General features: G+C 40.3%; 1 protein-coding gene across 1 annotated transcript in view; it reads left to right on the plus strand.

Moving 5' to 3' along the window:
* Window positions 1-6,660: 6,660 nt before the first annotated feature.
* Window positions 6,661-12,614, plus strand: part of LOC140475988 (homeodomain-interacting protein kinase 3-like) — a 43,820-nt gene continuing 37,866 nt past the window's right edge. The window contains exon 1 of the mRNA XM_072567889.1: window positions 6,661-7,165. Within this exon, the coding sequence (XP_072423990.1) occupies window positions 6,661-7,165 (505 nt within the window). The remainder of the gene's footprint in view (window positions 7,166-12,614) is intronic.

Consider the following 12,614-nt stretch of genomic DNA (forward strand, 5'->3'; position numbering starts at 1 on the left):
TGAAGGCCAGCATGCTATTAGCCTTCTTCACGACCTGCTGTACCTGCATGCTTGCCTTCATTGACTGGTGGACAAGAACACCCAGATCTCTCTGAACAGCCCCTTTACCTAATTTGATACCATTGAGGTATTAATCTGCCGATATATCTTGGGGATCATAGCTGGAGCTCCTGGTAGAGGGGAGTGGCGGCAGGATGTTATGGGGTAAATGGGTGAATGCAAGGATGTTGTGATAAGGTTTAAGCAACCTTTCCCTGCCTATACCAAGTCTTTGAGATACAGCAGCAGACAGCCTGAGAACAAAGAGCCCTTTGATTAGGCTGAAGAAAACCTGACAGAATTTGGTAGCAGTCTCCCTGCGAGTTGAGTCCCCGCTACTTAAGGGTCTAAATTGGCTTGCACATGGATAAGCTGGCCTCTATCCTTCCTGTTTGGAGTTTGATCAACGAGAGATAGGAAGGTACCTCAGTCCTCAGCACTTATTCTCTGGCACAACAAATGTCTCTCTTGACATGAGCACTAATTTCCAAAAATTAGCTGTGTTCCTCTTTCTAAATATGCTGCCAGATATGCAGAACATTTCCATCATTTTCTGCTTTTAACTTATTGCAGTCACTGAATACTTGGTCTCATTATGCTATGAAGGAATATTTATAGAGTCTGTGGCATTACGTCAATATCTGTGATGTATACGGTCTTATTAGCATACCACATGGACAGCCTTAACCTTTTGTAATACTCACAGGATTTTTGAGTTTTGAGATGTGCATTTAAAATGGGACCAAAAGTATGCAAAATAATGCATGACATATTCAATACAATATCAATAGAGGAAAGAGAATTAAATATTGATGGAGAGATAAGCAGACACATACCTTTGCAGATGATGTTGTACAAATTATTTAATTTGTTAAACTTGGAAAGTACAAGTAAATACCCTTAGAAGTATATAAAGGCATCAGACTGTAAATGCAGAAAGGAAAAACAAAATATTTGGCATTTAAGACTGAAGATACTATACAAATTGAAAAGTGGTAAATAGAACAAGTAACTGTAGAAATTTCTGGACCAAAGCAGGTTTATAGTGTAAATGAAAATATACTGAGTAGGATCAGAGCTGTATGATGCTTTGAGGTAGAAATTCTGTAATAAGAGAACAGCACTGCCAGTCAGGAGGAGGATGTGTGATTACTGTCCGACTGACTGAAATATGGTGTGGAATCATGGACAACTGCAAAATACTGTGTATAAAATTTGTACACAGTTCTGAAAGCAGTGGTAAGTCGGATGTTACACATCAGTTTGGGATAAAATTAGCTACAATGAAATATGCCATAAAACTGGGATTAGGGACTGGTGTCATTTATTTGGTTTATTAGAACAGTGGTTCGGATTGCTGCCTCACAGCACCAGGGATCTGGGTTCAACTCCACCCTTGGATGACTATATGTGTGGAGTTTGCACATGCTCCCAGTGTCTGCATGGGTTTCCACTGGGTGCTCTGGTTTCCTCTCACAGTTCAAAAATGTGCAGTTTAGGTGGAGTAGCCATGCTAAATTGTCCATAGAGTTCAGGGTTCTGCATGGGGAAATGCTTGGTTACAGGAATAGGGTAAGAGGGGGTGCTCTTCAGAGGGTCGGTGTGGAGTCGATGGACTAAATGACCTACTTCCACACTGTAGGGGTTCTATCATCCTTGATGTTCATCCACAGATAGATGAGTTGTTCTTGAGTCAGATATCTGAGGTTTATTTACAATCCTAAATACAAAGTTATAATATCAGAGACCTGTATACTGTCTAGATTGTTTGCTTGCTAATGTTATTGTATGTTACACGTGTAATAGGGTCAGTCAATTTATGTAAGTGTAGTAATTGATGATGGAGAACATATGTTTTTATGTTGTGTAACTATCTTCAAGGTACAGGCCTGCCTGGTCTGGAATCTATGCCATAATATGAAAAGGGCATCTTTCAGAATGTAAAACAAACCAAATGGAGATGGTCTGACATGTTTCTTTATATTAGGTGGACAAAAAGGTGAATAGATTGGCATTCAAGAACAAGAAAGAAGAAGGCGGAGGCAAAGAGATGGCATAAGGTCATAGGACCCTGTGGGTGGGAACAAGGAATAGAGATGTGAGGAGGCCAACACTCTACACAGTGAATAAAATGATGAAACAAAGTGATTAAGTAGCAGGATCCAGTTCTTTGCAGAACCATAGAGATCACTAAGGCACAGATTTTCACTGAGCTACTTAATCAGCTAGGCAGCGCTCTACTTTCAGGAATGGAACGTCAGCCAGCTCTTCTCTTTCCTACCCCTCTTCTACCTGGTCCTTTAAAGTTGAAGCCTATAGAATTGAAGGGAAGTTATTTAGCCTGGGTAGGAAAGTAGCTGAAAAGCAAGAGATAGTAGGAATAATGTGCATTTTCTCCAATTGGCAGGATGTGACCAGTGTCCCACAGTGTATTTAATAATGAGACCGATGATAGGATTCATATTTTCAGATGTCACAAATATAAATGGCACTGTAAGCAGTGTGGATAGAATCATAGAGGTATTAACAGATTTAGTAAATGAGCAAAGCTGTGATGAATTGAATTAAATGTAGGCTAATCTGAGGTTATCTACTTTCTATGTGCAAAGTACTTTGAATTATTCTTTATAAGTGATGTAAAGCTCGACATTAAGGTGTTACAAAACATCCAGACAACAGATCATGAACAGGTACAGAAACTAATCAAAAGGCTAATGTAATATTGTCCTTTTATATCTAAAGGACCAGAATATGAGTCGATAGAAGTTACACTTCAGCTGTACAAAATACAGATTACACCATACCTGGAGTAAACAATCCTGGGCAGCATATTTTAAGGATTGATTAGCCTTGGGAAAAAGTGTAGGTTTGTCAGAATGATACCTGGACTACAAGGAGAAATGAAACAAACTAGGGTTGCAAATGTGGAATTTAGAAGGTTGAGGTGATTTGATCAAAGTAATTCAAGATATTGAGAAAAACAAATAAGATTGATAATGAAAAGTGATTTTTGTTGGATGAAGAAACCAGCATCGGGGACATTGTTTAAAAATTGTTTCAGGTTTGAAACTAGAAAACACTTCTACAAACAAAAGGTGATAGAAATTTAGAAAGTTTTTCTTGAAAAGGCGATTAGTGCTCGATCAATTGCAAAAGTTAATTCTGAGTTTGACAGATTTAGGTTAAGCAAAGATATTAAGAGACATGAGGCATAGGTAGGTTGTGAACTTAGGTTGCATACCAGCCATAAGCCCATTCCTAATTGTGCTCTGCTGATAGAGTTTGTGAAGAGATAATTGTTTTGTTTCAGATTATACTCAAAATAGTCATGGTAAACAAAAATAGCTATAGGTATTTATAAGTAATACCAGCAGAGAGCAACAAGACCTCAATGATGCATTTAGCATTTACTGAAACATTACTTCTTCAATCCTCATTCCATTCTTTTTGATCCTGCTTGTGCTATCCCTTACCCAATGCATTCCTTTCACCCCTTCATGTTAGTTCAGGCCCATCTCCCATTCTCCATTCTATTCCTCATATGTCACTGCATTGCCTATTTAATACCCCCACCTCCCAAAGGACTTTTGGAGGAGGGTGGACAATGTAACTGGGTGGAAATGTGCAGGGCAGAAGTCCCACCATCTTCCTGCCCCCCTCCCCGCACAAAATTAAGTCTAGGGCAGGAAGGCCTACCAGCCACTTAAGGACCTCACCCTAACTCTGCTAGTAAACAGCAAACCTCAGCCTTCCAGAAGAAATATCCGCTGCTAACTAGAGTTCTGAGCTTGGTATTGATCCCTTCCTTCCCTCAGCTGGGAGCCCTTCTCGCGGAAACGTATGCCCCACTTATGTGTCTAAAGAGGATCTATTTCTGATCCTTAGTATAGGTCCTAGTGAAATACCAGTAATGCCCAATTCTGTCATTGGCACAAATAATGCTGCAAAGATGATTCACCAGCAGCTATTGCAAGCAGGCTATCACATTACTGGGGCCTGAATACATTTGGAGGGCATTGTCTGGGTAACTGCCTGATTACTTCAGATTAGCTTTAGACCTCCAGTACAAAAGTGATTTGGAGCATCCACCAGCTCGCCAACCATTGCCACTTCACCCCGATCCAGTTGCTATGACTGCGTTTTGTCCATTAACCCTGCATTATTACTTCATTTCCCTTCCATGGAAAGAGGCAGTGAGAAGGAATATGTGGGGCAGCTTGAAGTTGGCTGGCTGTGAACCATGGAGTAACATCCCTACTTCTAAACAAGGAAGCCTGAGTTCAAGTACCATTTGTTCCAGAACTGTGTCATAACATCTCTGCACAGGTTGATCAGAAAATATCTCTAAGTGCTTCCCAAACCTTTTCCCACAACCTCAGTTGAAGGATTGAAAGTTGTTGGGGCTCCAAGTCAGAACTGAGAGTTGACAGTGTGTTGCTCGAAAAGCACAGCAGGTCATCCGAGGAGCAGGAAGTCGACGTTTCGGGCCGGAGCCCTTCCAGAACTATGAGAGCAAGATGAAGTTGACAGTACGGGAGGATTTTGGTTTGTGAACTGTACAGATGTTGGCATCTGTGCCTGATTCTATTTCTGTCTCTTATGTACTCACTCGCACTCTTTCTTATTCAGTCATTTACACTTCGAGTCATTCACTATTTGTCAAAATACAAAATATTCACTTCCCCACACTCTTCTCTCTCAGACTCACTCACTTACGTGTCTCTTTCTCTCCTCTGCCACACATAATAATTTACTCACTCTTACACACGCTCACTTTGTTTCACTTTCTCACATATACTCATTCTCTCTCACACTCGCACTATCTATCATACATTTATACTGACTCATATTCTGTCACATATTCACACTTGCTCATACTCTCACTTCTAATACACTCACTCAGTTTCTATCACAAATGCTTAAATTCTCTCGTTCATACTTTGTTTTCCAAGTGTTGTGCTATTAAATAGTTTACAGTTGGTGCTAGCATCAAGGGAGGCAAGACTTTAAGAGGTCCAAGCACAGAAAGTCACACGCAGCCATTGATACCAGTTGAGAGCTGGGACATAGTCAGGCAGCCTCTTGAGGTAGTCAGATTCAGAATTCTATTTTCATCAGGGGTAATGAGCTGATTGACTGCCACCAGTCGTCTTGACTCTTTGTGCTCTATTGTGGACTGTTTGTTCCTGCAATGAGAGAATGGGTGTATTAAGAAAGGTGAAAGTAGGTGTCTCAACTGTTAGTGCTGGTGCAGGTGGGAAAAAAGTCGCAAATTGTTCCAAGTAGATAAGTAGGCAGCACAGGGGCCTTGGTGGTGTGAGGTGAGGGAAAGCAAATGAGGCAAGACTTTTCGGTAATAATGCGTGGTAGTGCATGAGCTTTAGCGGGAGGTGGGTACCATATCAGGATTGAGGAGTGAGGTGGCAGAGACAGGGGACCCTTAACCTGGCAGAGGGTCAAAAATTATTGACCTTCCTCCAGACAGAAACAATCCATCCATCAGGACCTCCAGGACTCCTCTGCAAAGTGGGACATCAATTTCTGCTTATCTGATTCATCTGGGAAATATATCGTGGATCCTGTAGGGCAGTTCCTCTAGCATTTGACCAGATGCACAATGGCGTTTTAAAGATAGCACTGTCGTCAAGGTTGATGGTCCAGACTTTCCCAGCAATGGCATGTTCCACTGGGTAAAACAGAAAATTGGTAAAATTGGGTTAACGTCGGACATGACTGTCAGTATGAGAGCGGGTAGGTAATTAATAAGGAGAGTTTCAGATGATATGGCAAGAAAACCCTCAAGGCCTTCCAGAGAGAGACCCTCTGTGAAACTCCATGAAGTAGACACAGCCAAAAAAACTAAGATTCACCTCCATTGGCCAAACAAACCAAATAAGCTGTCAAGTGCCATTTTGGAATGCCCTTTACAAGTGCGTGTTATTGACAGAGTTTTGAGAGTACTGAAAACCATTTAAAATATTTTTCCAGTCTACAGATACATTCTGTTGTATTAATGTGGTGGAGGCTCCTTCAAAGACATGTTAATTACCCTTTCCTTTTAAAAGATATTGGTGAATCACACAATAATTATGACATCAGAGCATATAAACCCTACAGATTATGATATAATATGACTCAGCATTATACATACCCAGTACAGCTATGCATAGCTACACAAGCAATTTTGGTTAGTTTTGATAAGCTTCCTGACTATATCCTCTAGGTTTTTTTTGATTGCATGAACATGCTAGAACTTCCAAACAAAAGCTGATCTGAGTTAATTTGAGAGATTTGTTTCTAAGTCAAATAGCCAATCTTCATCGTTCAAAAATTGTAAATCACATATAAAGCTGCAAGTTCTTCTGAAACGTTTCTTCAGAGCCTAAGTAGCAACATTGAGACAGACAAGAGTTAAAGATTGTTTCTTCACCATGCACGATCTGTTCAAGTACTTGCAGCATCATCTCCATCTAAAGATCGACTGACAGCAAAAGTTGAGTTAGAGGTGATAAAGGAGAGAAAACATCAAAGATGAGCATTGAACAATCTACAGGACACTCAGCCTCACAGAATAACATATATTCCCCTAAAATGATTCTTCAGAAGCCCTTTCGTAAGAGGATGTCTGCAATTTATTCTCACAATGACACATATAGCATTATCCAACTTATAGGTGAGGGAGTATATGGGGAGGTGACCTGCTGTTGTAAAAGAAGCACTGGTCAGTTTGTTGCTATTAAGACTGTAAAATATGATAGTTGCAGTGCTGCAGAAGTCAGAATGTTGAAACTCTTGCAAGATATGGATGCAGACAAGTTTCATATTGTAAATTTTCTTGAATGCTTCCACAGAAATGCAAAGTCTTACCTTGTATTTGAACTTTTGGAGCAAAACTTGCAAGACTTCCAAAAGGCTAACAACTTTGCCCCTCTCCCTGTCAAGCATGTTCGGACCATTGCCATGCAGTTGCTGAAGGCTTTGGAAAAGCTTAAGGATTTGTCCATTATCCACACAGACATCAAGCCAGACAATATCATGTTAGTAGAACATATGCGATTTCCGTTCAGAGTCAAAGTGATTGATTTTGGCTCAGCCAGTTTACTGCCTGAGGTTCAGCATATTCAAGGTATATATTTAGCTTATTCATTTCTTAATAACTCTGATATTGAATATCTGGATTTATTCAACTTCTCTGTAGAAAGAAGAAAGATTTCAGACAATTTATTTTATTCCAATTTTACTCATTGCAGAAAATTTGACTCTTAATGAGGTATGGTATCTCTCATATCTTGGTGAAATAACCATTCTCAATATTTCAACTTGAAGAAAGTGCTTGTGGACTTTGGCCAAGTCCAAACTGTCCTCAAAGCTATTGCGTTTTCAAGGGAAAAGACGAGTTACTGGATTAAAATGGGAAAGTTATGCGTTCTTCTCTACAGCTATCCAATGGAAGCTGGTGACAGTTGTAACCTGGCTAAGCTAAGTAGCATTAACTGAACATCAAACCTGTGACCACCTCTCTTGTACAACTTCATGTCATATGTTGAAGTGTCTTAATCCAGGCAGTTCTCGGGGAAACCTTGACATCTTTTTACAAGGAACCCAATTATATGTGGTAACTAAAGGTGACTTATATTTATCAGAATTAGTTACAAAATTCTCTGTAGTTTCTGTGCCTGTAGTTTTATTTTTATCTATATATCTTAGCAATTTCATTGTTTTGCTCCTGTCCTCTTTCTAACTTGATTAAGTGATTCTTCTCTTTAACTGGTTTACAAATTCCAATTTTCTCAGCATCTAACATTTCTGATCCCTTAGTACTAAATAGTTCAGTGACTGTAAGGTGTTTAAATAGTTTTTTACTCTACATCATTGGCTTAATCATTCAAATGTTTCTGATTGGTCCAAGACTTCTATTTTTCTTTTGATTGGCTCAGTGATCCTGTTGTTTCTTATTGGGTCAATGATGCTGGTGCTTCTGATTGGCTCATTGACTCTATTGCTTCTAGTAATGCATGAGGTTGAATTTGAATGTTTTGACCAGAGGACAGGAAAGTTGATGGGCAGCTGTTGGATTGAAAAGAAAACCACCTTTCAACCTTAATACAGTCGACAGATTAAAGAAATTGAAGTAGAACTCCCAACTCTCAGTAGGCAGTACCCTTTCCCTCTGGAACTGGTAGGCAATCTAATTGGCCTGCAGCTCTAGCAATTACAGCAATAACAAGAAGTCATTAGTGGACTCTGCATGGAATGCAACTAATCCCAATAAGAAGGAGTCATATATGGCAGAGTTTGTAAATTGGAGGTATTAGGCAGTAAGTGTTTGGCTTAATGATGGCAGTTGCAAAGAGTAATGATTCTGCAGAGCAGGCTGGTAGGAAGAAGTTGGTGTTATCTTTGAGAGGATGCTTCTGATGCACAAATGGTGGCATCTCTGAAGATAGTAACCTTGGTTCCATCCTGAAATTTTAGAAACCTTGCTGGTAGGAAGAAGTTGGTGTTATCTTTGAGAGGATGCTTCTGATGCACAAATGGCAGCGTCTCTGAAGATAGTAACCTTGATTCCATCCTGCAATTTTAGAAACCTTTCTGAAAGTATGTCTGTCCCAAATAGCATAGGCAGTGTATTATTCAACTCACTAACTTTGTTAACAAAGACACAATATTTTCAAGATTTTTGACCTGTATTCATCAGGAAAATTCAAACAATATTTATTTAAGGGAAAAAAGTAATATCTGCTGTTAAGAGGAGAATTGGCAAGTGAATTCTGATTAGTAGAGGTGTTGCCAAAGAGTGTTCAGTAGTTAATGACTGGACTTTGCAGTCTGCTTTGAAAACAACAGAAAAACAAAATGTACATGAATATGTATACTGCACCTTGGCAAAAAGAGAATAGGCTGGTTTGAAATTTAAACCATGCTTTGCTATTAAATGTCAGCCATTATTAACTGGTACATTCTCTAGATCTGTCCCGGCACATGAATGGCACCTTCAGTATCATGATGGCTTGAGCATGACCACTATATCATGCTTATACAGCTTCAATTGTACTTTACCTCAATGTCGGTGACATGTCTTTAGAGTCTAGATCTTATCTCAAAAGTACCATCTACTGACCTTCCTTGGAGGTATGAATATCTTTAGGAGGCTTGACTGCTGCAGCACTATGGCAGCTTTCAGAATATCATTCACTTACAGGCACAATATTCTTTCAATCTTTCCATATCACCTGAATATCTGAATGAGTGGAGTGCAATCTTAACAATATTCATTCCCAAATTACTTACAGACATGCTGAATATTTGAGTAAGAAAATTTGCTTTTCTATTTTTATTAAATGATGTATAAACCAGAGATGGTTCAGAGCGCAGTTAAGTAACTGCCTGAAAATTCCTGTATGGGATCACACTCCACTCCAAGAATAATAATGGAATATCATACACGAAATTTCAGAGTACCATTTCAAAGGAAGAGATACTATGAAAAACTGAACTATTTCCTCATACCTACATAGCCAGATTGCATTCACAATGTGAGGTAAAATAAAGCAGTCTGGGTGAAAGACATGTTTCCATTTTCCCAAGCTGCAAATTTGTCAAAATTAACAACACCTCTGGTGTGCATGTTCTAGTCTAGTGTTCTGCTAGTATACTAGTCTGGTATTTTGGTGCTAATGTGCCAGGATGGTGCTCCAGAACAAGTGTGCCAATTTAGTGTTCTAAGATTAGTTTGCCTGTTTGGTGCTCTAGTATTGGTGTGCTAGTCTGGTGTTCTATGCTGGTATACTAGTATAGTGTTCCAATACTAATATCTTAGTGTGTTTTTCTAGCGCTGCTTTCTTAAGCTCGAGAGCTGGTGTGCTCATCTTGTGTTCTAGTGCTGGTGTACTGGTCTAGTGTTCTACAGCTGGTGTGCCAGGCTAGTGTTCTACTGGGTGCGCGTGTTATGTTCTAAAACTGTTGTACTAGTCTGATCTAGTGCTAGTGAAGTAGTCTGGCTTTTTTTTAGAGCTGATGCACTATGCTGTTCTAGTGCTAGTATTGTAGTCTGGTGTTTCAAGGTTGGTTTGCGAGTCTGGTGCTCTACAGCTGGTGTGCCATAGTGGAGTTCTATTACTAGTATTGTAGTCTGGAATTCTAGAACTTGTGTACCAATCTAGTGCCAGTGCAATCGCCTGGTGTTCTAAAGCTGGTCTGATGTTTTAGTGCCCATGTAGGAGTTTAGAGTTCCACATCTGGTACATTTGTCTGGTGTTCTGCTGCTAGCCTGCTAATCTAGTGTTCTAGTGCTAATGCATTAGTCTGGTGGTCTAGAACTGGTATACTCATAGTCTGGTATTCTAGTGCTGGTGAGCTAGTATATGGTGTTGTAGTGCTGGTGTACTAGTCTGATGGATTAGTGCTAGTGTAGTAGTCTGGTCGTCTTTGGCTGGTGTACCAGGTTGGTGTTCCAATAGCGTGCTACTCTGGTATTCTAGAATAGGTTTCACCACACTTGTACACCAATGAATCTAGTATTAGTGGAGTAGCCTAGTGTTCTAAAGCTTGTGTACAGTTCTGTTCTCGTGCTGGCATGTTAGTCTGGTGTACTAGAGGCGAGAATGTGGTGCTGGAAAAGCACAACTGGTCAGGCACCATCCAAGGAGCAGGAGAATCAACATTTAGAGTATGAGCTCTTCATGAATGATTTATTAGTCTGGTATCTAGTGCTACTGCAGTAGTCTATACTGGTATACCAGCTCTAGACCACTAATCTGATGGTTTAATACTAGTGTATTATTCTGGTCCTCTAGAGCATCTGCTAATGGTGTTCCAGTCTGATGTTGTACTGCTGGCACAAAAGTGTAGTCTTCTGGTATTCTGGAGCTGGTGTGTCAGTCTGGTATTGGTGTCCTGGTCTTAATGTTCTTGTATAATTGGGACTAAGTGCTGTAAAGGATACTGCTAAAGGACATCTAAAAGTTTACCCTGCATTGCAGATAAAGGAAAGAATGGGAAATCTTTTTCTTTGATTGCTGGAAGGAAGTTGCCATTCAAAGCCATAGTCAAACAAGAAACTAGAGAACTCCTTTCAACTAATTTGCAGAACAAAGAATCTGAAAACCAATTGCCAACCACCAGAATCAATGCTACTGGAAACATCCAACTTGATAGCTATAATTTTTCATCCCCATTTTCCCCTAACTACTGTTATCTTTTTACTCCCTTCTCATCTCAAATCTGTCTATAGATGTGATACATTTTTATTATTCCTCACACTTTAGAGATTAATAAAATAATTCTTTGTCTAAATCAAGAAAGCCTAGTTAATGCTCTCCTTTTAAAATGTTAAATCATTGGAGCTGGGATTTTTAAAAAATTAATCTTGTTGCGACCAACAGAGGCGGGAGGGTGCGGGTTGATTCAGAATGGGAGCCAGCTCTGCCCTTGTCCCTGGGATCATAACGGATTGGGGACCTTTTGCTGGGGACCGGTCTTAACAATCCATTTTGATTGCAATATTTTGCAGTTAGATCTGAGATGCCTTGATTAAACCATGGCTGCAATCTGTAGCTATCCCTACATGTAGGAACAGCTCTACAAAATCCATGGTGTGTGTCACTTGGGAAATGCATTGTACGCAGTGGATTGTGAGATTCTACAGATGTCACTGGCAAATCTCTTAAGGGATGAAAATGTGATGCTGGAAAAGCGCAGCAGGTCAGGCAGCATCCAAGGAGCAGGAGAATCGACGTTTCGGGCATGAGCCCGAATTAGGAAGAAGGGCTCATGCCCGAAACGTCGATTCTCCTGCTTCTTGGATGCTGCCTGACCTGCTGCGCTTTTCCAGCAACACATTTTCAGCTCTGATCTCCAGCATCTGCAGTCCTTACTTTCTCCTAGAAGATCTCTTAAGGGAGCCAGAGGTGAAAATATGCAGGTTGTTGTGACCTTGCCCACATCATGACCTGAAAGTCTGTGCCTCCTGAGATCCTTGGATGCTGCCTGAACTGCTGTGCTCTTCCAGCACCACTAATCCAGAACCTCCTGAGATCCTGTTGCAATGTTGGCGATCATAGCCTCCTGCAGGTGGCAGCTCTGCTTGTTCCATCTGCCCTGTAGCATAGCTGTTAGAAAATGTGTTACAACTGTTTTTGTTGTTGCAATTGGTCGTGACCCCTTAGAAGACCTGCATTGCAGTTCCCATGCTACTGGGAATTCTAACAGCTGCTAATTGCAGGGTGATAGCAAAACTTCCACCATAATAAGTCTTGGTAACACACTTGAAAGAGTCCTGTAGATAGAGGCTTTCCAGTTAAACAAAGAAGCGGTTGTCATGTCTTGGTACTTAAAGGCTCTCCAGCCTATCTATCACTGCTTAGTCCCATCAATCCCTGCAGTCCTCTCACCTTGTTTAACCCAATGAGTTCCAGAAGCTTGAAGACTGTTGTCACTTGATATTGTATCTATAAATATGCGCTCCCTCGACCAGTAGCAGTAATATGTACCATCTACATGATGCACTGCAGTAATTCATAAGACATTTTAGACATTAGTTTCCAAACCCATTACTATTATTGTATAGATAGACA

This window comes from Chiloscyllium punctatum, chromosome 4, assembly GCF_047496795.1.
Source record: "Chiloscyllium punctatum isolate Juve2018m chromosome 4, sChiPun1.3, whole genome shotgun sequence".
Classification (NCBI taxonomy): domain Eukaryota; kingdom Metazoa; phylum Chordata; class Chondrichthyes; order Orectolobiformes; family Hemiscylliidae; genus Chiloscyllium; species Chiloscyllium punctatum.